Here is a 22,364-nt window from a genome sequence, read left to right as displayed (position 1 = left end):
GGAATAATTACTTAAATTAAAATTCTCAATTAGGTTAAAGGACAGGTTCACAATTTTTTTTTGAAACAGTAGTCAGGTGCCCAAATGAACACTGACACACGTTTTTCTTGCTGTAATCATTCCTCCTGTTCATACTGACCATTAGAAGATCTTTTCATAATGCACTTTCAATGTAAGTGATGGGGAACAAAATCCACAGCCTTCCTTCCATGCAAAAGTGTGTTTAAAAGTTCATCTGAAGCTTATATGAAGCTTCAGCTGTCCAAATTTGTCAAATCAAGTCAGTAACTTTCAAACTTACTGTCATTTTGGTACCAAATTCCCTTTTTTTGTTACGATCCTCCCACTGCAGCTGAACAGGAAGAATGATTATAGCAAGAAAAACCTGTCAGTGTTCATTTGGGCGTCTGATTGTTGTTTTAAGACAGACTTGAAAAACTGCAAACCTATCCTTTATAACATGAGACTACCTTCATTTGGCTCAAGATTTACAGTTTTTTTAAATTAGTTTTTAATGCTTACATTCTTGTAGAATCCAAGAAGGGAACAATAAAAACTGGCCATAAAAGGTAGCTCCAAAGGATTCTTAAAAACAGAGTCAGCTATCACATTACTATGATGATGATATAACTACAATCAGGTGTCAGTGTCAATAAACAATGTCACTCACAGGCATTTCAAGCATCAGATAGTAATAATATCTACACTAACGTTTGATCATAAACAGGGTTGAGGGTCCTTTTCATTGTGCCGGTCTTCCTTCTCCCCGTCCGACTCTTGTCAGGCAGCAAATACAGGCGGATGAAGGGATCTGAGCCGTCTTTGGTGAAGGCTATCAAGTTACTGAGGACACACAGGACAAAATTGTTTCACTCACATGTTGCCAGGCACATGTTGTTTATGTTACTGGTGCCTATTCACTCTTAAATGTTTCACAGAGAGCAAGATGATCTGCATATTAAAGAATCTCTTCCCACAAATTACAAATGACAGAGACTTGAGCTAAAAAAACAAGGACAAATGTGTGCAGGAAAGTCCTTCCTTACTACCTTCAAACAAGACAAAAACATTACAATGCAGTGTAGGATGGCAGTTGTGGACCTCACCGGCAGGCGTGTACCACCACAATGAGTTTGTTTCTCTGCGAGCTGTGTCGAACAGTCAGCTGGATCTCGCCCAGGGGGTACTGGCTGGGGGCCGAGCCACTATAAACAAAACCAGAGTCAGTCAGTGTCACTTTTAGAGGTTGCAGCAGAAGTTATATTGCATGTGTCTGTCGTTGAGTGGAGGATAGATGGATACGGCTCGACAGGTAGGCTGATAAAATATTCATAAAGATGAATATTCAAAATTCGACATGGAAAACAAACTGAAAATGAAACAGGTCCCTGAAATGAGAGGAAAGAAAATCCAAAAGCAGGAAAAGAAATTGAGAGATGGAGAGCAAATACAAAAACTGCGACAGGAAGGTGGGAAGCAGATATAAAAATAATCATATCTGCCATTTACTTCTGCAGCTGTCGTAGCCTCTGCTGAAGCTCCAAGGTGGCAAAGGGCAGGGAGATATCCGAGGCCAGGCTGGGTGTGGACTCCTTATGAGGCAGGTGTTTCTGGGAGCTGGAGATGCAGGTGCTCAGGCTGGAGGTACTGCGGAGAGGGCTGGCTGAGTACGGCTCGCCGTCCCTGTGTTGGAGGGTAAGAGTCGAGGCGTCTATAGGTGGCGGGGGTGTGAACGAAGGCAGCGGGGATTCTGAGATTGACTGTCTCAGCGAGGGGGTTGTGGTGGTCGGCTGCGGCACACTGGACTTCCTGACCCGGACGGTGGAAGGCTGGTCTGAGGATCCCTGCTTCTCCAACAACAGGATCTACAAAAAGACAGCAGGAGGATGTTATTAAAGTTGTTGTGCTTTATTTGAAAAGACACAAAATATTAGAATAATACTTTTACTGAAGTGATTTGCAACACTTCTTTATCTAGTGTTGCAAATGAACCGCGTTTTTTTAAAGGGGATTTGGTTAGTTTGTTGGTTTAACATACAACTGTATATTCAAAGTGACTAATCCTTTCTTGTAAAGCAGACTTAATACTGCTCATATGAAAGAATTCTGGTATTTTCAAGGGTGTTTTTACATCATTTTAATCACATTTCTGTTTATGGTGCAATCTATCTTTCTACAACGGTTCCAAAAAGGTCAGATATGAGCCAGTATAACCATTCTCCTCTTTGAATATCCATTATGAATCTTGATATGTTGTTTGTGATCCAATTCAAAAACTATTTCAGGTCGATATTTTGATAGGGCTGCATTCATTCTATTATTGGATAAGGTATGACTCAGTAAAGATAATGAGATTTGTTTTAGAGTCACTGAGGTGCAATGAAATTTACTTGCTATGGTTCACTGTTTTGTTTTTTTTCCATGGATTTTATAGTAATTGAAATGATACTGGTATGAGAAGAAATGTCAATACTAGCATACCACATGAATTTACTTTGAAAACTATCAATTTTAACATCTCACAGCAAAATTAGTCCACTTGACTGTTCTCTAAACCCCTCCCCTGATAATCGATTATCCAGTCATAGCTTAGCAACCGTAACCAGGCACAGCAGCCCAGTCAAGCTTTGGATTTCTCCACATGTTCAAGCACGGGGCTGAAGAAAGATCTTGGAGCATGGTGTCTCTTTTTTATAGCCTTTTTTAAAATCAAAAGCTTTGTAGAAAAGGTGTAAGAAATGTTTAAAACAATGTCTTTATCTGCTCTAACAACCATGTTTGCATTTACAGTAACATAGTGACTGAGGGAGCACATTATTAAATACAGGTTATGTAAATAAAAACCCCATTCATTATTAGCAGACCCACTGTAGTATTTCACCCCATGTGTGGTAACCAGAGTTTAGGGTAACGATAGCAGCTTCCATCTTCCATTTTAACAATAAGTGTTTTTAATTATCCTCAATAATACAGTATATAAACAAAAACAATTACTGTATGTTTTTATTCGTATTCAACTCTGCCTGCTACACGCAACATGCTCCACTATAATGCACAAGTAATTAAAATTAGTGTTAGCTTGTTGTCCCTTGCTATTATTAGAAGTTAAATTATAATGGATGTAACCATCAAGGGCATATTTAAGACCCCTTTTACAAGATTTCCATTTTACAATGAGTCTGCTGGAAAAATTAAAAAGTCAGCCGGGGTCAGTCACCAGCCAGAAAAGATCAAGCCAGCCTCTGTCTAACTAAATCTGTCTGAAATCAAGGATTAAATTGAGTGCATTTACAGATTTTGAGTCATAGAATATGAGTTATTCATATCCCTGTTTCCAACAGTATCCAGGTTTCTAATCATCTGTCTGCAGTCGTATCTTAATTTCTCACCATCTCAGCCTCTCCTTTCTCTACCAAAAAGCAATATTCGGAAACCTGGATAAAGTGTTTACATGCAACTGTATCCTGGTTTCTATTGGAGTACTCCAGGTAGCCTCCAGGTTTCTCAAAACCGGAATAAGGTGTTTAAATGTGCAAAACATTACCAGGATACTCTAAAAACCAAATCATAACCTGGGTACTAGTGCATATGTAAACGCACTCAAAATTACTATGAATTTTAACAGGCGTAGCAACAGTAACTAAGGGGGATGGATCTTAGTAAATGTTCACATTAGGATTGCACTGAAAGCATTAAACGTTAACGTCATCATCAATTTTTTGTTTATTGTTGACACTGCAATACTTGCTTAGCTATAAGATAAATTCACATGCACTGTATCATTCAATAAACAGCTTTTGTGTTTGAATCAGCACATTTTCAACATCTATTCTCTTTTCCTCTGCCTGAAATGAATAACCCTTACATAACTAATAGCATAGAGGACCAGTGAAAAATGATGCAGTCCATTTTTACCCTCAGGGCCATCTTAAGTTTGATGGTGGAGCTGGGCCCGGAGTTCTTTAGAGGAAAGCACTGAGTCAGCGTCATGTCCTCCTCCGCTAACAGCCCGCTCAAAGGCACCGTCAGATTACCCAGGGTGCACTTCCGCTTGTCATCTTTCACCTGTGCATGAAGAGAGAAGGTCCACTTTTAAGACATGTCAGCTACTTGCACCATTTGGTGCATGATCTTTTGAAAAATAGATGTTATCAGTGAAATTTTTAATGTGTCGTCACCTCCACTTCAAGCTCCTGCCTCCTGGGATTGTGAACGAGGAATGAGAAACAATCTTCCCACATAGGCTCCTTGGTTTTGTACCGGATCTTTATGGGCAGACAGGTAGTCGTTTATCAGTCGGTAATTAAAAAACACTTGAGAGTGGCTGATTAATACATTATTCTCCTGGAAAAATCTGTCAGTGGCGTCGTAGTTTTTGTTTTTAGAGCCCAGAATCCTAATATCATCACTGAAATACAACTTCCATGGACATGATGCTATTAATTCAAAATGAACATATGTCCTGATGTTTTTATCACTTCAGACAGCATATATATCATATTGCATGAGTCGGCTACTTACAAAGTCTTATTAAGCAAATATCAGAAATGCTTCTTTCTGTCAGAGGTTTTTTTGATTGAAATTATCTGAGCAAACCATCATCTAACTCTAATCTTCAGGTACGTTAACATGCTGTTTAATGTGCTGCAGCTGAGCAGCTAATTGGCTATTTAGCCTGCTAACTGACATTAGCGGTGCAGAAGGTTAAATTCTTCCTCTCTTACGGAATGAAAAACATAACCTCAAATCACAAATCGATGTATTATTTTAGGAAAATAAAGCCAGGATAAACAAACACTACTAATACTTACGACTCACCTTACTCTCAAGTGATTTGTGTCCAACTGTTAATTGGACGTAAGGACTGGGCTCACTGCTGCTCTTCTTTGCAGACTATGAAAGAATCAGAGAGATGGACATTAGATTATTCTCCTCACTACAATGACACACAATGCACAATTGTCAACAAACAATTAGTTAGTTGAGACTCTGTATCCAGCACACGATAGTGAGAGAGTCTGAAAGTCCAGAAGGGAAGACACGTCACCATACATTTTGACAAACAGGGCTGCAGGCAGAGAGGATACCGCGGAGACTACCAAGCTTTGTCTCCTCTGGATTCTAATTTTAGCATGCTGGGTTGTGACAGCTAAGTATTATTCAGGATTCCTTACAGAATAATAATACCCTACATTCTGTATCTACAAGCTGAGGGCTTACTCGTTAACCCATCTTTTTTCTCTCGAGGATGGTGCTTAAATTTGATCTACTGTGTTTCTCAACAGCACTAAACTCCACATTGTACATGTAGGCTCATTAACACAATCTCACTTTTTATTATGCTACGACGCAGGCTCTTAATGCAGAAAAAATCAAATCGCACAAGGTTTCAGATTAGTAATATGTGAAGTTCTTTCTTTTCTTAATCATATATATGAAAATTTATAATCAATTTGTTCATCCATATATAATTACACTTATGTTAAGTACTACTTGTGTGTGTACTGTGTGTAAATGAAACCTAATGCATGTGTCCTCTGTTGCTCTTCTGGAGGTTTCTCCCTGATATTGATGAATAAAGGGTGTCATATATGCATGTTGTTCATATTTTCAAGCCCTCAGAAACAAATCTGTCATTGTGACCTATTTAAATAAGATTGACTTGACTTGAATTTCTGCAGCTGGGGTTGTCACTAGGCATGGTTGGGTATTGTGGCATATTGTGTTTTTGGATTGTTTTCTCCTTTTTAAACATATCATGCTTTATTCCCAAATCTTTTTGGATCTCGTCTGATGCAGAACGGGGAGGCTCGTTAGTGAGGGAATAAAGCACTGCTGTATTTCAGTCAGCAGAGATTAATTAAAAGAAAGGCTTACAGAGTTATTCATAAAGTTTTTATTTATTTGATATGGTGTGTGAACAACAGAAAAAAGTTTATGAGGAGTATTTGGTGATTGGATTCCATCATAAAACCATCATTTTACAGGGGTAGTCACCCCATGAGCCATACAGGAATATCCTCCTGATGGAGTCTAGAGACTGGTAGAAATTACCGTTTTTTGAAGTTTTGATAGAAAGAGTTAGCACGATGGAGATGTGCAACATTTTTAATGTTTTATCGACTTTAACCAAAGCTCAGACTGGTTTTCAATTCACTGTGTCCATTCTCAAATTTGCCAATATTCTTTGAATCACTATTCTGATGTCAATTGATGACAAAAGACCTACAAGAAGACTTAGGATAGGAAAAGTAGCATTTAAGACATCCAAACATACACATTACACACATTGACATTAAAGCAATTTGAAGTTTGCTGCACATTTTATAAATTGTTGCGAGTCAAAGCAGGTTTTTAATCCATTGACAGGAGAATGTAACAAATAGAGGCAGAGGCTTAGTCAGCAGCGCCTCACTCAGGAGCAAACCGAAAGTATCTGCCCTGTAATGCCAATAAAACAATTGACTGATTGTTGATTTGATGTTGGCCAACTCACCACTGAGGGAGTGCCACTGTGTGTGACAATGGGAGGCTTTCAACTTCCAGTTTGTGCCACCTGGAATAACGCAGCAGTTGATTTCTGAGTAACGCTTTTGTAACCTGAAACTGTGCTTGGTTATAAACAGCCATGTCGTATACAAGTCCTAACACAGTATGCCACTTGCTTATGCTGTGACTTCTAAATATGGCAATTATAGCTGCATTAATGAAATGTTTTTTTTTTAATGTTATAATGCTGCATTTAGTGCCAACTGTGTGTGTTTGCATTTACCAGGAAAACAAATTTAGTGGCCTAACAAGCAGAAATGTGGAAATGTTTGCCAGACAAGCATAAGTTCCTTGTGCTGAACTCTTGATCAAAAGTTGGTCATGATAAACTTCCTGATCAAGTAACACAGAAACATGCTGCTCAACAAGATGAGTTGCTCAACAGGTTCTCTGTTGTTCTCAATTGAATTGCAATGCCATAAAAATAAGGATATGTTGGCACTGTTGGATATGCACAGAAATTACAATTTCTTTTTCATTATGAATGTTGCAAGTGAGGTGACATTTTCCTTTTACTTTGGAAATATATGAGTGCAATATTAGAATTGCATGCAAGATCATATGAGTTGGAGAATGGGAAAAAAGTATTTTATCATTACAAATAAGGAGAAGAAAGCATAACAGCACAACCAAGGCATAAAACAGACAATACAGTCATCCGTCTTCATGCACATTCACTCTGCTTGTTTTAATATCCTGCACAAACACATGACGTTGGACGGTGCACTTGGGACACATGGTGTGTTCTGTACATGCAAATCCATTTTTCCCACATTACCTTCAGGGCCTTAAAGACTGAGACTTGCTTCAACCCGTCATAGGTGAAATCTGACAGGTTACTCTTTAAGCCACAAGGAGATTTGGGGGAGAAAATCACACCCACAGTTAGTAGGACGGGAGTGATTCAGTATGGTTGTGAGGCATGAGAAAAACCCAGAAAAAATGGAATTAAAGTATGTACTGATACATAGATGATATGGACCAGAAAATCAGCACGAGAGCTGCTATTGCAGACACTGTAGGGAACTAGCAATGAAAACACATATCAGAATAATGAGTGTATTTCCTTCAGGGAGCTAGTTTGAGACACTGCGACTTTTTTTTTTTAACAAGCCACTCTATTGGTCTCTGTACAGCTACACACTAATTGGCTCACTAATACTGGCAGAGATAATGATGAGCTCTGCCAACGAGCTCTTTGTACTGTAGATATTCTACTTCAGCCTTGAACTAAGAACCTGACTTTGCAGAGTATGAATCTGACTAACAAGCAGCCACACTGCTGCTCGCATGGTTGAGTCCTCTGTTTTGAAGTGTCTGTTTCATGTTAATGGTTATTTCGCACTCTGAATAAATTTCATTAGTCATTACGATGAAACCGTGCAACTAACACACCTGACATGCTTTAAGATGCAGGATTTAAAGGCTCCTGTTACTGTTCAACCCACATCATCGCACACCGATAACGCTAACACTGTCAGGATGCAAAATTCAGGTGGACTCACACATATTGTCCTATACTCTGAGGTATTGCTCTCACAAAAGACTAGGCCAGACGCTCTCCTCTCACTTAAGTTTCCACAGCCTAAGCTGCCTGTGAAGACGCTCTTGGGTAAAGAGGAAAAACAATAGTTAAGACTGAGATGGCTAAAAAAAAGACGTTAAACTGGAGAACTCTAGGATCTTCACTTTAGGCTTCTGAAAAGCAGAAATTTCGGAGGCTCAACATCTTCATTCTACAACAGCGACATTTCGTTTGTAATGACTTGATCAGACAGTTTGCTAATATGTTGACTCACGTGGAGCTGTAGGTTAAATCCATAATGTAAAATTGTACTTTTTTGTGGCTAGGCTTGGAGTAATAAGGATTATTAGGATTATAATAAAACTACCTGCCATGGCTGTTAGTTTCACCTGGAATTCAGAGTACATGAAAACCAAATTTCAAAGAACATGGAAAGCAACCTGATGGAGTCACTGAAGTGTCACAAAGCATTAAGCCTCATGGTAACAAAGAAGTGGAGCATTGCTGCACTGGCATCTCTTACTAAACCGGTTGAGAGTGTTGCTAAATGTGGTGTGTATACTTTGGGTGGAGAACAAGAAGCCTACTTAATGTTATATTTTAGCACAAGATAGAGCAGCAGAACAATAGCATTGCCAGCATCGAAATAAATTAAACATTGCAGTATCTTACTGGCAGGTTCTTTGCTGAGTCCAGATACACCACTAGCAGGGCTGATGATAGCCCATCATTGGCCAGGCTTCTGTCTGCACGCACGCTCCGCAGCACCTGACAGAAAAGACAGGAAGACTAGTCAGGAAAAAGTATAAAACCTCCCCTGACAACAGCCGACACACAAACACTGTTATTGTTGTTGTGGTTATTATGTACCTGGTCCAGCTTCGTGGGAGTGGAAAGCAGAGACAGCCACTCCAGTTTTAAGTGGAGTTTCCCAGTAGGAGCCTCCTCCAGGTCAAACCACTGCAACAATGTGACAAAACATCAAAGTTAAGTCATTAAGTAAAGTCACTGAGGGCTAAATATTAATTTTTACAGCAAGTGGCTTAAAAAAAATTGCAAAAAACCTATATGAACTGTGCTTAAAGAGTACATACAAGATTTTTTAAAGGAATAGGTTGACATTTTTGGAAAATTGCTTACTCACTGTCTTGTTGAGAGCTAGATGGGAAGATCGATATCACTCTCGTCTGTACTGTAAATAAGAAGCTCGGGACTCTAATAAAACTGTCAGTCATTTATTTTGGGACTGTCATCATTATAAAAGCTTTTGGAAAGATCTATGTGCTTATGTGAAATACAGAATCTATCATTCTTTCTCTCTCAAATGGAAAAATGATTTGATTTGGTTTTACTGACCACAGAGGGAATGATGATGATATTTTTTATCTAATAAACTTTATTAAAATGATGGCCAAATCTTATATTGATAAATGTACATTTTCAAATAATAAACCTTTTTTCTGCACTAGCTAGTAAAATAAAAAATGATATGGTTATTGTTGCTCACAGTGGAAACAGAAAAGCTATGAAACTATATTGAGTCTGTTTGTTCTTTAGTGTTTTTATGTAGTTGATACTTTAATTGATTATGTTAATGTGTTTTGTGTAGTCTTATAATTTTCATGTTTATTTGTATAACTATAACCTTTTAGTGCATTATGTTGGTACTAATACTATATATTATTGTACACCTGTATGTACATGTTTTTGTTCACAAATAAAAGTAAAAAAAAAAAAAAAGGTAAATATGAACAGCCAGCGTCTAGTTAGCTTAGCTTAGCTTAGCACAAAGTCCTGAAACAGGGTAAATAGCCAGCATGGCTCTGTCCAAGAATAACAAAATCAGCCTACCTGCTCCTCTAAAGCTCACCAAATAACACATTATATGTTGTTTGTTTAATCTGTGAGAAAATGCAGTTAAAAAACATCACATTGTGGTTTTACATGGGGTTATTTGATGGACAGGTAACTTCTTTGAGTCTTGTAGTCGCTGTAGGTTGCCAGGCAATTAGCAGATATGTGCTAATTTTGTTTGTGATTTTGTTACCTTTGGACAGAGCCAGGCTAGTTGTTCCCCTATTTCCAGTCTTTACGCTAAGCTAAGCTAAGCTAAGCTAAGCTAAGCTAAGATAAACTATGATAAGCTAAGCTAAGCTAACCAGCTACTGGTGGTATTTCATATTTTCCATACAGACATGAGTGTGGTATCACTCTTCTCATCAAATTCTCAACAAGAAAACAAATAAGCCCATGTCTCAAAATTGTTGAACTAATCCTTTAAGATATATAATGTATAAACTCTAAACAAATTCTAATTAAATGAATAATAGGAATGAGCAAACCAAGTGAGCACACAAGGTGTCTTACCTCATCAACCTTCTGTTCTTTGTGCAGCTCAGTCATATCGATCATCAGGCTGCCAGTAATGACAAATAATTACCCAAATTTGGTCGGCAAACAACAAGCGGAGAAATCACACCAATTAATCTGAATAGAGGGGATCCAGTTATTGACCGGCTGTTATGTGGTGTCAGCGCTGAGGTGTAGTGTTATGGCCTTGGGGCAAAATCAATTGACTTTCCCCTTGGACTCAGAACTGTGAGATAAAACCTCTTCTTCACTTTAACTAATGTCTACTAGCTCAGATCCTTTTCTTCACACCATCCCCCCCAGGTCTACGATACAACAAGTGATATCAAACCAGATCCTTTTAGTTTGAGATGAATGTGTATACGCAGCTTGCCACAGTTACATAAAAAGCTTGTCCCAACCTATCAGTCACACTGCTGGGGTACAACAGAACTTGTTTTTCTTATGAAGTATGTGTAATAAGATCAGAGCAGAGCAGGAAATTAGAAAGGCTCACCTTCCCAGGAAATCATCCTTGTCTGGATCCTCATCAAACAGTTCAATCTCGAGGTGTTGACCTGAGTGCTCGTACACCAATGCCTGATGAAGATATGTTCAAACAGGCCAATCAATAGACACATATCTTTGTTAATGACACTTACTCGTTTTTATTGTTAACAAATAATAGTGTTGTAAACGTTCACCCTCCCCCCCCAAACTTGTCACCTCGTAAACTTCATTCCATTTGGGATGGAGGCTCTCTTTGATTGTCTTGCTTTGGAACAGTTGGTTGCCGATCTGCAGGATGCCGTAGGGGTCAGACTTGCCCTTGATCAGCCCCCCTAGAAATTTATCTTTCCCTTCCAGATCCTGAGCCTCCAAGAAGTGAATCCTCAGGACTCCCTGTGGAGACATGCAGATCACAGTGTTAGAGGGGGGATCAGCTCTGAAATAGCAGCCTCTGACACTTCAAGGCCACAGTGGAGTTAGAGTAGATGAGATGTGACTACTGTTATTAGGCACTGCAAGAGAAAACTGGAGTTAGGAAGTAACAAAATATTTGTAATGACTGTATGTTTTATTCATATTTTATTGGATTTTCTACAGTAGTTATTTAAATTATTTAATGATTTTGGGAACAAGAAATGCAAAAGGCAATCTGAATGATAATAAGTGTTGTACATCATGATAAAATGTGAATGTGTTTCAATATTTGTTTCCATGCAAACTTGAAATACAGAGCATTTAATGACACTACTTTCACTTTCTTTTCTACCTTTTTCTTTACAAGACTATTATACTTCCTCTAAAAACTAGATTCTGTGTGTGTGTGTATATAAACTGTGGTTTCAACTAGGGCTGCAATTAACATTTATTTTAAATTGATCTGTTGACTTTTAGTTTTTTTAGTCATCAGTTTTGTCTGAGCAACAGTTTGAAACTCAAAGACATTGAATTTACAGTGATATAAAACAGAGAAAAGCAGAAAACCTTTGTTGCTTGACAAATGACGTAAATGCTGAATCCATTAAAAAATTGTTGTTGATTCATTTTCTTTCGATCCACTAATCAATCAATCAATCAATCAACTATCACTCCACATCATTATGAGAAAGGAGTGTCTGTCTATACAGAGTTTGTAACCTAAAATATAATTAAATATAACAAAATAGTAATCCTCAACAAAGTTGCTGCTTGCACAGAAACATGTTTATCTTGTTGCCATGGATACATGTACAAGCAGCAAAGCCTTGACATACTGTTTTGCAGCTTTGGCTGCTTTTGTTTCATTGTCTTTTAGTGCTGCAAGCTTCATACAGAAACCCTGATTACTACTTTATTTTATTATAGAAAAGAATCATTGAACACATATGACACAACATCCCATGAGATATGTGACTATCATCTCCTGGCCATGAAGCAGCCCATTAGACGAGGCATATTAAACCAGTCAATGTTTTACTTGATGCAGTTTCAAACTGCACTGGTACCTTTGGCATGGGGAAGCGTAGCTGGGCCAGTTCCACATCCCCGACTAGAGGGACGGTGATACGGTTGGGTAATACCAGATAACTGTAGATTATGTCTTGAATCAGACTGTCAGAAAAGCCACTGTGGGGACAGGAGGGAGGCAGGATGGGGGTTGAGAGAGGGGAGGAAGGGAAGATAAACAGAATGAAGCAATGAATTATTTAAAAGACACTAAGGGTGCCCTTGGGTTATAAATATTCTCCTTTAATCTCAGCTTAGTACATTTCTGTTTCACATGTTGAAGATAGTAGGAATATTGGAGTCAGTTCAAACATGTTGCTACTGCTAGCCAAACCTCTAAATGTCTTTCTGATCCACTAATGATTCAACACTGCGTGACAGCAATGACAGTGAGGGTAGAGATTGGCATTACTACCAGGCCTGCCTTCATAGTCATTTAGCTGCTGCAGAACAGCTGGATAATTGCAGTCAGATCATGATTAGAAAAAATGGTATTATTACTCAGCTTGTCTCTCGAATAGAAACAGCTATGACTACAGAACAACTGTCCATACATCATGGTAGGTACGACATATCCTAATCAAACCACCTGAGTTACTCCTGGGAAGAGAATTTGAAATGTGGACTATAAAACACACCGGCTAAATCTGCAAAATGAGCCACAGGAAACACTAAAGTGACGCCATGTGAGATACAACTACACAGTCAGTAATAAATCGGACATTTACCATTACACAAGAGCTGATGTACCTTTCCCCTGTGCTTCCTATTTGCCCACCAGTGTTGAAATTTAGAGCAGCCATGACAACTTGTATGTAATTGATGTTATAAATAAAGAGAACTCTCATCTCGGTTGTCTTGTTGAATTAAGCCCAGGATGCTTTCAGATGGCCCAATAGTCGCTGAGAGTCACGGCCCAAAACAAGAATATTCACTTGTAACAACGATTAGACCCACTGTACTTCCCTAAAACGCCAAAACGAAGTAACTTCATATTTGGTCAAAGTTGAGGGTGTTAAAACCAGAATCTGCTTTTCGAGATCTATTTTAACATTTTAAATGATTATGCAACAGAAATATGTCATCTAAACACAATATGTAAAATTTACAAGAGCTGGAGAACCGAGGTAAAAACTGCTGGTGAGATAGCCTTAGCTAAAGCTAATTTACCCACTTTCCTGTCAAAAATCTATTTTGATGCTCCAACAATTTAGTTCGTTACACCATATAAATAACTCAGTAGCTACATCCAAACATAATGGAGAAAAACAGTAGCACCAGATAAACTAGTCCTGCTTTAACGGTTGCTATAGCCTAGCTTAGCAGAGTAGCAGTAGCGACCAGCTCTGTAGCCTTTAGTGGTATTCACATGATTTAATGTGGTTAAGCTACCTTTAAATCACATGTTCAAATGTATTAAATTAAAGATTAATTTAATAAGTATCTCATTAATTTCAAACGACATGAAAGGTGAAGAAGAAGAACATATTTTGTTCGTAGATACTTCATTTTCACGACGCCCTTTGGATTGTCCAAACATTATCAGCATCTAAAGTAGTATCTAAATGTCTTTTGAGGTTTTATGTAAAGTCTGTGACAATGACAAAAGAAATAAAATTAAGTCTTTACAACACATATATATGTAACACAGTTGGTTAAGAGCCTTTGAACTCTGAAACCTTTTTTCTCAACTACACTGTTTCTGTAGTTAATGCTCTCTGCCTTCATGAGGCCATTTTGACATTTATTCTTATAATTATTATGCTCACAACCACTCCACACACCCACTGATTTCCTCTCTGCTGCCAACCCCTGCAGAAAATAGGTCATCGCACACCTGACCCTTACAAACACAGGCTAAATATTATCTGATCCTTAAGCATCTCATTCACCAATAGTGATCTTAATATATAAACCTGTTTTTTTTGTTTGTTTGTTTGTTTTTTTAACCAGGCATCGATTTGGCAAGAAATGAAATTCTACCAAACGATATTTTCTAAATGTCAAACAACCCAAATGTCAGTAAGTAATCAATTGCTAGCAGCTATTTGACATTTCAGAGCAAAGAGTCCTTCTGAGTCGGCTGGAATTTAATGTTGGTGTTAGATTACAGAGCTATGGTTGTGAATCGGTTGCCAAAATATTTATAAATGCCTGCAGTTAACTACAACAGTGCAACCTTTCACATAGGTAACTTAATCATAATGGTTGTCAAAACCTCCTTAGAGAGCTGACAAAGGACAATAACTTCCTTATATAACTGACAATATCCATCAGTGCTGTCCTGAAAAACAAGTTGAATTGCTTTGAAAAAAGAAGCTGTGAAACAATATTGAAGCAGCATGGAGGGCTGACAAAACCACCAATGAAATAAACTCAATATAGCCACCTGTGTTTCTCCGGAGTCAGGGGAAACATTCATTTGATCAATCCTCGGTTTATCTTCCAATGAAACGGCAGGCTATAGCTCTTCTCTGTGAGCCGATTAGAGACATTATGATTCTCTAGTGGGGGACTGATCACAGGCAGAGCTTCTCTCCAGCTGACAACTGAGATTGTAAAGGGATTCCTGCTGCATTTCTGTCGCTCACCTGGCACAAACACCGCGACACCCCCACGTACCCGCTTGTGTTTGTGACTGCACACTAACAAGAGTGACACAGCTTACTGTACATGCACACTCATACCATACAACATACAGTATGATCCTTTTTTTTTTTACTCACTTATGTGTTCTATCAAAGACAAATTTCCATCATTCTTTAAAAGATAATAATGTTTTGGCATGGCTCTAGAGACAGTGATGTCGGTCTGTTGGTGGCTTCCAGACTGAAATATCTCTATTTGATGGATTGCCATGAGATTCTGTACAGCACCACCAGCAGGTCAAATATCTCGACATCTACTGGATGGATTATCACAAAATTTTGCACAGATATTTAAAATCCCCAGAGGAGGAACCCTAATGATCTCGGTGATCCCCTGACTTTTCCTCTAGCGCCACCATGAGGTTGACATTGTGGTTTTCAGTGAAATATCTCAACAACTATGTGCCCACTAATGTGCCCACATTTAGCCTCACAGAGCCGCTAGCATGGCTGTAGACTCAGTCTTGTTTTGATAAAAAACCAACTCAAATCACAACTTGTAAAAGAGTAAGACATTTGTTGCGTAATAATAATAATAACAACAAGGTTTATGAGAGACACACTGGGCAAGCCCTCAAGCATGCAGCTGACACTGTCTGTCTGACACTGTGAGGAACTCATAGCTGTCACTATGATTTCACCATCTGGGGTTCTCATATACCAGCGAACCACTCTTTTCACGTGCCCCCCGCCCTCCTTTGCAACCAACACACCCACACACACACATATTGCATTGCACAAGCCGCATGGATCCATTTCACCCCCACGGAGGACTCAACAGAAGGGCAGAGAGACACAGGCTACTGAGCTCTGCCTGTGTTAACATGTCTGTCCACATCAGCAGGGTATATGACAAGCAGTAATCCCAGAAAATCACATGCAGTACATGCGTCACTTTATTTTGGGGTGTAAATGATGTATGAACCACTTGATGCAGCAGCGAGTAATTGTGTTGGGCTGTTAGCAACTCTTAATCGACATTCATTTCCTCTTTGCTCGGCTCACACAGCGGGGAGTAAAGTGAAAAGACAATTAATATGAGCAAGAAAAAATAAGCAAGAATGAGGAAACAGGTCTACAAATAGCACATTCACTGCTATGACCTGTTTTTGCCCAGTTAGATCACACTTGTAAAGTGCTTGACAGAAAAAAAAGACCCATCCATCAATAGCATGGTTAAAAATGCTGCAAATCTAGCTGGGCTATTCTTTGACATCTCAACTTTCCTTTTCTCTCTCACAGACACAAAGACATTTTTTCAAGAAGCAAGACAAGCAGGTTTTGGACTGACTTACTTGAGCCCAGGAATGTCCAGTATATTGGTGAGACCTGTCCAGTTTATGTCGAGAAGCTAAAAGGAAAATAAAAAAGGAGAGCATTTGTTCAGAGGGGAAGAGTGGAAAGTGTTAGTGACTTTAAATTGCCAAATCCAAAACACTTAACTTTATTGTTTCCTGCCCCCCTGAGCAACACTTACCACTTGGCTACTTGTTTTCTAGCCAACACAGTCCATAGATTAATAACAGCAGAGACAGATATATATATATATATATATATATATATATATATATATATATATATATATATACAAGTCGCTGCAAAACTAAAATAAATCAAAAGTTTTGTAACTTGCTAAAAACAAAGCACTACCTTACCTGCTGTATGTAGCTATATATGTTTATATTAATTATTTAAGAAAAAATTGTGACTTATTCCGGCTGGAGGTTACCTCACTTTGGAACAAAGGTCTTCAAACACTGTGGAGGCTTTAGATCACACACCAGTTATACATTAATATATATGTTTAAAACAACAAACCTTTTGGCAACTGATGTGTATGTTCATTGTTTTTATGTTTTTTTGTTTCCATTTAAGTTCGTCTCACTGTCTTAGTGTTTAAAAGGTGCACAATTAGCAACCGATAGCTACAACAAGAGGACTGAAAACACAGATCCATGATGGAGAAGAAGACAAAACACCTGGCTTACTGAAATATTTATAAAAGCAGCAACCACCCTCTAGGCTCTCATTAGTTTTCAGGGTTTAATGAGGTCAGGTCCAATGTAGTTTTTCACAGTTAAGTAGCAGTTTTTACAAGAACATTCAGGAGTCAAAAAGATGATACAATTATACACCTATTTCATTCTCTTTCTAAGCAGCACCAGAGATGTCAAATTTGGATTAAGGAAAGCAGGAAAAAAGACATGTCAAAGAGAGGTGTGAAAAGCATCAGCTGAGACCTGAGAGGCAGACAGATCCTTCCTCTTTGATCTGTTTCTGCCTCCGAGCTGACGGAGCTGGTCTTGATGCGTTTTCTTAATGAGCCTTTCCCACCCTACTTTTCTCCCCGAGCTGCCTACACAGCTGCAGATGCACTGAGTGCTGCTAGGAAGAGGGGGAGCACTGCAGGACTGTGAATGATGTGGATCGTTGTCTGTGTGTTGTGGGAACATGGTGCAGGAAGACACACTCCCTCCTGTACTACTATTCACTTAAGTGGACAAAAGAGTGTTGTTGTATTCGGTTGAATAAGCAAACAGCTAACTGTTACAGCTTGTTAGAGTCACAGCTCACTAAATCAATCAGTCAAACAAAAACTAACTGTTGATGTAATTGATTAATCCTAAAAAAAAAAAAAAAGATTAATCAATTGATCTTTAGGCTGTAAAATGTCTAAAATAATGAAAATTAGTTTCCAGAGTCACAACTGAAGATTGATGTCACTCTCATGTCTCTATGCTAAATATGACACTACTGCCAGAAGCTGGTTAGCTTATCTTAGTTTAGGCTAGCTGTTTCCAGTCTCTATGCTAAGCTAGGCTCCTCTCTCAGATGTAGCTTCATATTTAATGGACAGACATGAGAGTGACATCAATCAATTACAGCTATGGGAACTGTTTTGTTATTATTTTGGACAATTTACAGCCTACAGATTAAATGATTAATCAAAAATAGCTTTATCTTTAGATTAATTGCATGAATTAATTAATACATTAGTGAATAAAGACTCATTATATCACAGCATAATCAATCAAAATCGATATTCTCCACTGTTGGACTTAGGTCATTTCATAAGTCATTACATAAAGTGCAAGACTGTTTGTTCAACTGAGACAGAGTAATAAAATCTCTTCAGAGATCTCGCTGCAGAATGTATTGCATCTTTGTTATTTATATTACACTGCTCTGAGTCATATTGGTGTGATCATTCAGTACAGCCCGACATGGCCAAGACCTCTTATGGTCTGGAAATGTCTCTATTTCATTTGGCACTCAGGATCAGGCCTTTTATAGCACACTAGAAGACGAACAATGAGTTATTTGAAGTCCAGGGTACACAATGTTGTGATTTTTTTTTTTTTTTTTAAGAAATTGCTCTTGCAATTTATTTTCTCTCTCCTTCAGTTTACCAATATATCTACAAGCAAAAGTAGATTGAGACGCATAAGAGTGTGTGTGTATATATGTGCGCCAACATTCACTGACTGAGCTGCTGCCTTCACCCTTCAGTATATCCACCTTGAGCTTTAGCTGAGTGCCTGGGGTAGAGAAATCTGCCAAAGTAGGTCTGGCTTGATCTGCAGCTATTTAAAGCGCTGCTATAGTTCCACTGGGTCCTCCCATTTGGTATAAATCGGTCAAACATTTTTTAACTGTGCAGCAGTGGCTCTGCACAGGGGTTGAGAGGGAGATTGATGGAGTGTGCACTGGAAAATATTGGATATGCAAGCAAGGGGAAATGTGAAAAGCAAATGATGTAAAGTGATGTAAAATCTATCCTGTAAAAACTGAAATTAAACTGGAATTTGAGCCTGCGAAATGTAAGAAAATCATTATAATATGATTCAGCTGTAATCTAACTTATGATATAATCGTTTAAAATCCAGTTTATGTCAGCCTGAAATTGAAAACCTGTTCATTGTATGAGGTACAATATTAGCGTATAATAAAATTTAGAGATGATATAAAATACACCAAACTGCTGTACAACAGATAATCAGGACAGACGCTGGCATTTTGTGATATTCACAGGAACGAATCCAGCCTTGGCGAAAATAGTGGGTACAGAGAATTGAAAGAAATCACACAGTGAAAAAGTTTCTTTTCAAATGTCAAGTCAAATAATTGCAAAGAGCTAAACGGGTAATGTGCTGCACCATGCTGGAAAAGATTGTGGAGATACCTGGTATTGTATTCCAACATGCAAATCCCAGTTTAATAGCTTCTACTCTAATCATATTGCATCTACTCTGACATTATTAAACCTACTGCTGCTCTATTTAACAGGTTTAATTGAAGTCATCAGTGTCATCATCAGTGTATCAGTGTTTGGACTTACTGGTTTCTTGAGGAAGAACAGAGACAGAGCTCCAACAAGAGGCATGTCACCCAGCAACGGCTCCATCACCACTCTCAACACGCCGTGGATCTGTGACAACACAAGAGGAACACATTATCACACATACATATAGTACACAAAAGGAGAGCTAAAGGGAGCTCACAGTCCGTTGGCCCTTGACATTCCTCAGCGGTGGAGCCGTTAGCTGTAGCACATGACAGGTTGGAAACTCGATCACAGCCTGACTTCACACATGCCCTGTGTCATCCTCCACCTTCTCCATAACATGTTATGACAATTACAAGGATTATAGTATTGGAAATGCTTCAGACTTGTCATGTGGATCTCACCAGCTGCTCTAATCCACACAAGGCAACATAGCATGTTTAAATTCTAGCACCAATGTCTTTGTTTTGAAGCTATATTTGTATTTTCAGGAATAAACGTCAGTGAATCCTGCTTGTAGCCTGTAGAATAGCATCTGAAACAGCAATTACACGTATGAAGCCATTGCTAATAAAGCACCAGTGAAACCAATACCAATAACACCCTTGAAACCAATACTAATAAAACTCTTTTAGTGTTTGGATGGAGCTCTTCGGAGGAAATGCCACCACAATCATTTTAAGACTTCACATTATTTCTGTGGCCAAGGAAAGTTCAATTAGTGATTTTTTTTTTTTACATTATTTCCTGAAAATAGAAACAAGAAAAATGATCCTTCAGTTTGTCATCTGCAAGATAAAAGCTGCTCCTTAGATAATGACCTGGCATGAATTTGCACAAAAAGCTCCCTCACATGAGTCATTTTTCTTGTTTCTAGCTTTAGAAAATAGTAGTACACTTAATATTTGTCGTAGTATTGACATAACTGTCTTCAGGAATAATAATGTCTTAAAGACAAGGTGATCTACAGCAACTGGCTAGCAGCCAAACACCAAGATGAATAGATCTTAAATGTAATTGATTCATTTATAAAAGAACAAGACTAAGAGTCTATGGCTATTCTCTGTGAGACTGCAATTATAACCACAGTTGTGCTAACATGCTGATGTAAAGTCAAGTCAAGTCAATGTTATTTGTAGAGCGCAGTATAATAAAGAAGCAATTCAACGTGCTTTGCAGAGTAATAAAACAGTAATGATACTCACTACACTGATAAACAGTAAACGTTTTTCAGGTAGAATGTTTATCATGTTCACTTGGTCGGTTAGCTAACTCTTGCTAATTAGCACTAAACACGAAGTACATCTGAGGGTTTTCTCTTAAATCTGTCTTAAAGAATAATAATACCAGCAACTGACTAGCAGGGAAACACCAAGCTAAATAGATCTTAAATAATGGATTCATTCATAAAAGAGTAAGATGCTAAAGCCATGCTAGCAGCTTTGTGTGGCTGTAGTATAGGCACTGCTGTGATTTGAGCTAAATGCTAACATCTGCATGCTAACATACTTTCAATGACGTTGCTAACATGCTGCTATTTAGCTCGTACTGTTCACCATCTTCATCTGCTAATTAGCTCTAAAGCAAAGTACAGTTGAAGCTGATGGGAATGTTTTGAGTTTAGCATGTTTTTGGTCATTAACTTAAGTATTGGACAAATTAAAACTTTGAACTGATAATGACACTAAATGGAAAACAAAGGGATCACCAATGTTGCTAAAAATCATCTGTACCAAATTCTATTGCAAACCTATTCAACAGTTTTAGAGACATCTACAAAATTTGAGTGTATATAATTTCATCTTTAATTGCATTTGTTTGTTGGATTATGCATCACATCTGTTGTATTCAGAATATTTTCATATTTATGAGTGTATTTAATTTAGTTTCTTTGTCTTTTTGTTTTTTGTGTTTTGTTTTTTGTTTGTTTGTTTTTGTTTTTGTATTTTGATTTGATTTATGTCGGGTGGCTGCTGTGGCATTTTAATTTCCCTTTGGAAATTAAATCCATCCATCCATCCATCCATCTATCTATCTATCTATCTATCTATCACTCAAAACCACAAATGTCAACCTCATTGTGGCACTGCAGGAAAACTCCAGGGATCACCAAAGTCATTAGGATTCATCATCTTGGAACAAGAAATGTCTGTATCAAATTTCATGGTGATACATCCAATAGTCCGACCACTAGCATAGCTAAAAATTATTGTATGCTTAAAGTCATTTATTTACAGATTTAACAAGCCTTTTATGTACAATAGCTGTGATGAGAAGTGGACCTCAATTATAGTAGCGGGACCACATGACGGCCTGATAAACAAAAGTTATCAGCCAGTGTTGAACCCTACTCCTCACAAAGCCATCAGTAATCTCAGTGTTATCATTGAGTCAAGCACACCTGCTCTGTGTAACATAAACCTGTTCAAGGAGTGATGAGACTAATGTATTAGCTGTTGATAATGAGCTGGAGAGATATGTAGGTCTGCCCGAGTTACATAATAGGAGCAGTGAGCAACAAATGACTCCCAGGGAAAGACTTAATAGCACTCGATCTCCAAGGAGGTACACTGATTGTTTTTTCTGCCTGCTACGTTCCACTGCGGCAACACACAAAGGGTGTCAAGGACATACAAGAACAACAAAACAGAGTCAGAGTCAGGCACTACAGGGGAAGGAAATCTTCTCAAGGATCGTACTGCAAATGAAGACGTTACATTTTTAGTATGTGAATATTTCATTTTCTAAAGTTTATTTCTTTCAAATTCTGTTCATCAGGTACATTTTAACAGAGAAGGAGCTCAGTCCAGTAAGATGTTTATAATTGTGTGGTAAAACCTTATAATGTCATTTTTACCTCTCTGAACTATTACTCCTTACTATCTTAACAGTTCAGTAGAGAAGTAATACCCAGCCTCAGGTCACGACCCACCCGAGAGGTTGCTTAAAAAATCTGAGGGGTCACAAGACAATAAATGGGATGAGAAGGAATAAAAAAAAAACATTTCTGCAATAA

At 38.2% G+C, this 22,364-nt stretch overlaps 1 protein-coding gene across 4 annotated transcripts in view; it reads right to left on the bottom strand.

The window, feature by feature from the left end:
- esyt2b (extended synaptotagmin-like protein 2b) overlaps window positions 1–22,364 on the bottom strand; it is a 32,372-nt gene that overhangs the window by 1,345 nt on the left and 8,663 nt on the right. For 2 of the 4 annotated variants that reach the window (XM_067578826.1, XM_067578829.1), the window contains exons 6-20: window positions 19,403–19,492; window positions 16,359–16,414; window positions 12,415–12,535; window positions 11,150–11,326; window positions 10,941–11,023; window positions 10,442–10,490; window positions 8,945–9,034; window positions 8,747–8,842; window positions 8,055–8,156; window positions 4,819–4,893; window positions 4,179–4,265; window positions 3,916–4,065; window positions 1,510–1,865; window positions 1,107–1,205; window positions 712–843 (exon numbers count right to left, since the gene is read on the bottom strand). In XM_067578826.1, coding sequence (XP_067434927.1) covers window positions 712–843; window positions 1,107–1,205; window positions 1,510–1,865; window positions 3,916–4,065; window positions 4,179–4,265; window positions 4,819–4,893; window positions 8,055–8,156; window positions 8,747–8,842; window positions 8,945–9,034; window positions 10,442–10,490; window positions 10,941–11,023; window positions 11,150–11,326; window positions 12,415–12,535; window positions 16,359–16,414; window positions 19,403–19,492 — 1,763 coding nt within the window. Of the gene's footprint in view, window positions 1–711; window positions 844–1,106; window positions 1,206–1,509; window positions 1,866–3,915; window positions 4,066–4,178; window positions 4,266–4,818; window positions 4,894–7,327; window positions 7,391–8,054; window positions 8,157–8,746; window positions 8,843–8,944; window positions 9,035–10,441; window positions 10,491–10,940; window positions 11,024–11,149; window positions 11,327–12,414; window positions 12,536–16,358; window positions 16,415–19,402; window positions 19,493–22,364 lie in introns of all 4 variants that reach the window. The other 2 variants (XM_067578827.1, XM_067578828.1) reach the window with 2 other exon arrangements.

This window comes from Thunnus thynnus, chromosome 21 (assembly GCF_963924715.1).
Source record: "Thunnus thynnus chromosome 21, fThuThy2.1, whole genome shotgun sequence".
Classification (NCBI taxonomy): domain Eukaryota; kingdom Metazoa; phylum Chordata; class Actinopteri; order Scombriformes; family Scombridae; genus Thunnus; species Thunnus thynnus.
Note: the sequence above shows the minus strand (reverse complement) of the source record. Positions and strands in the feature narration are given on the sequence as shown.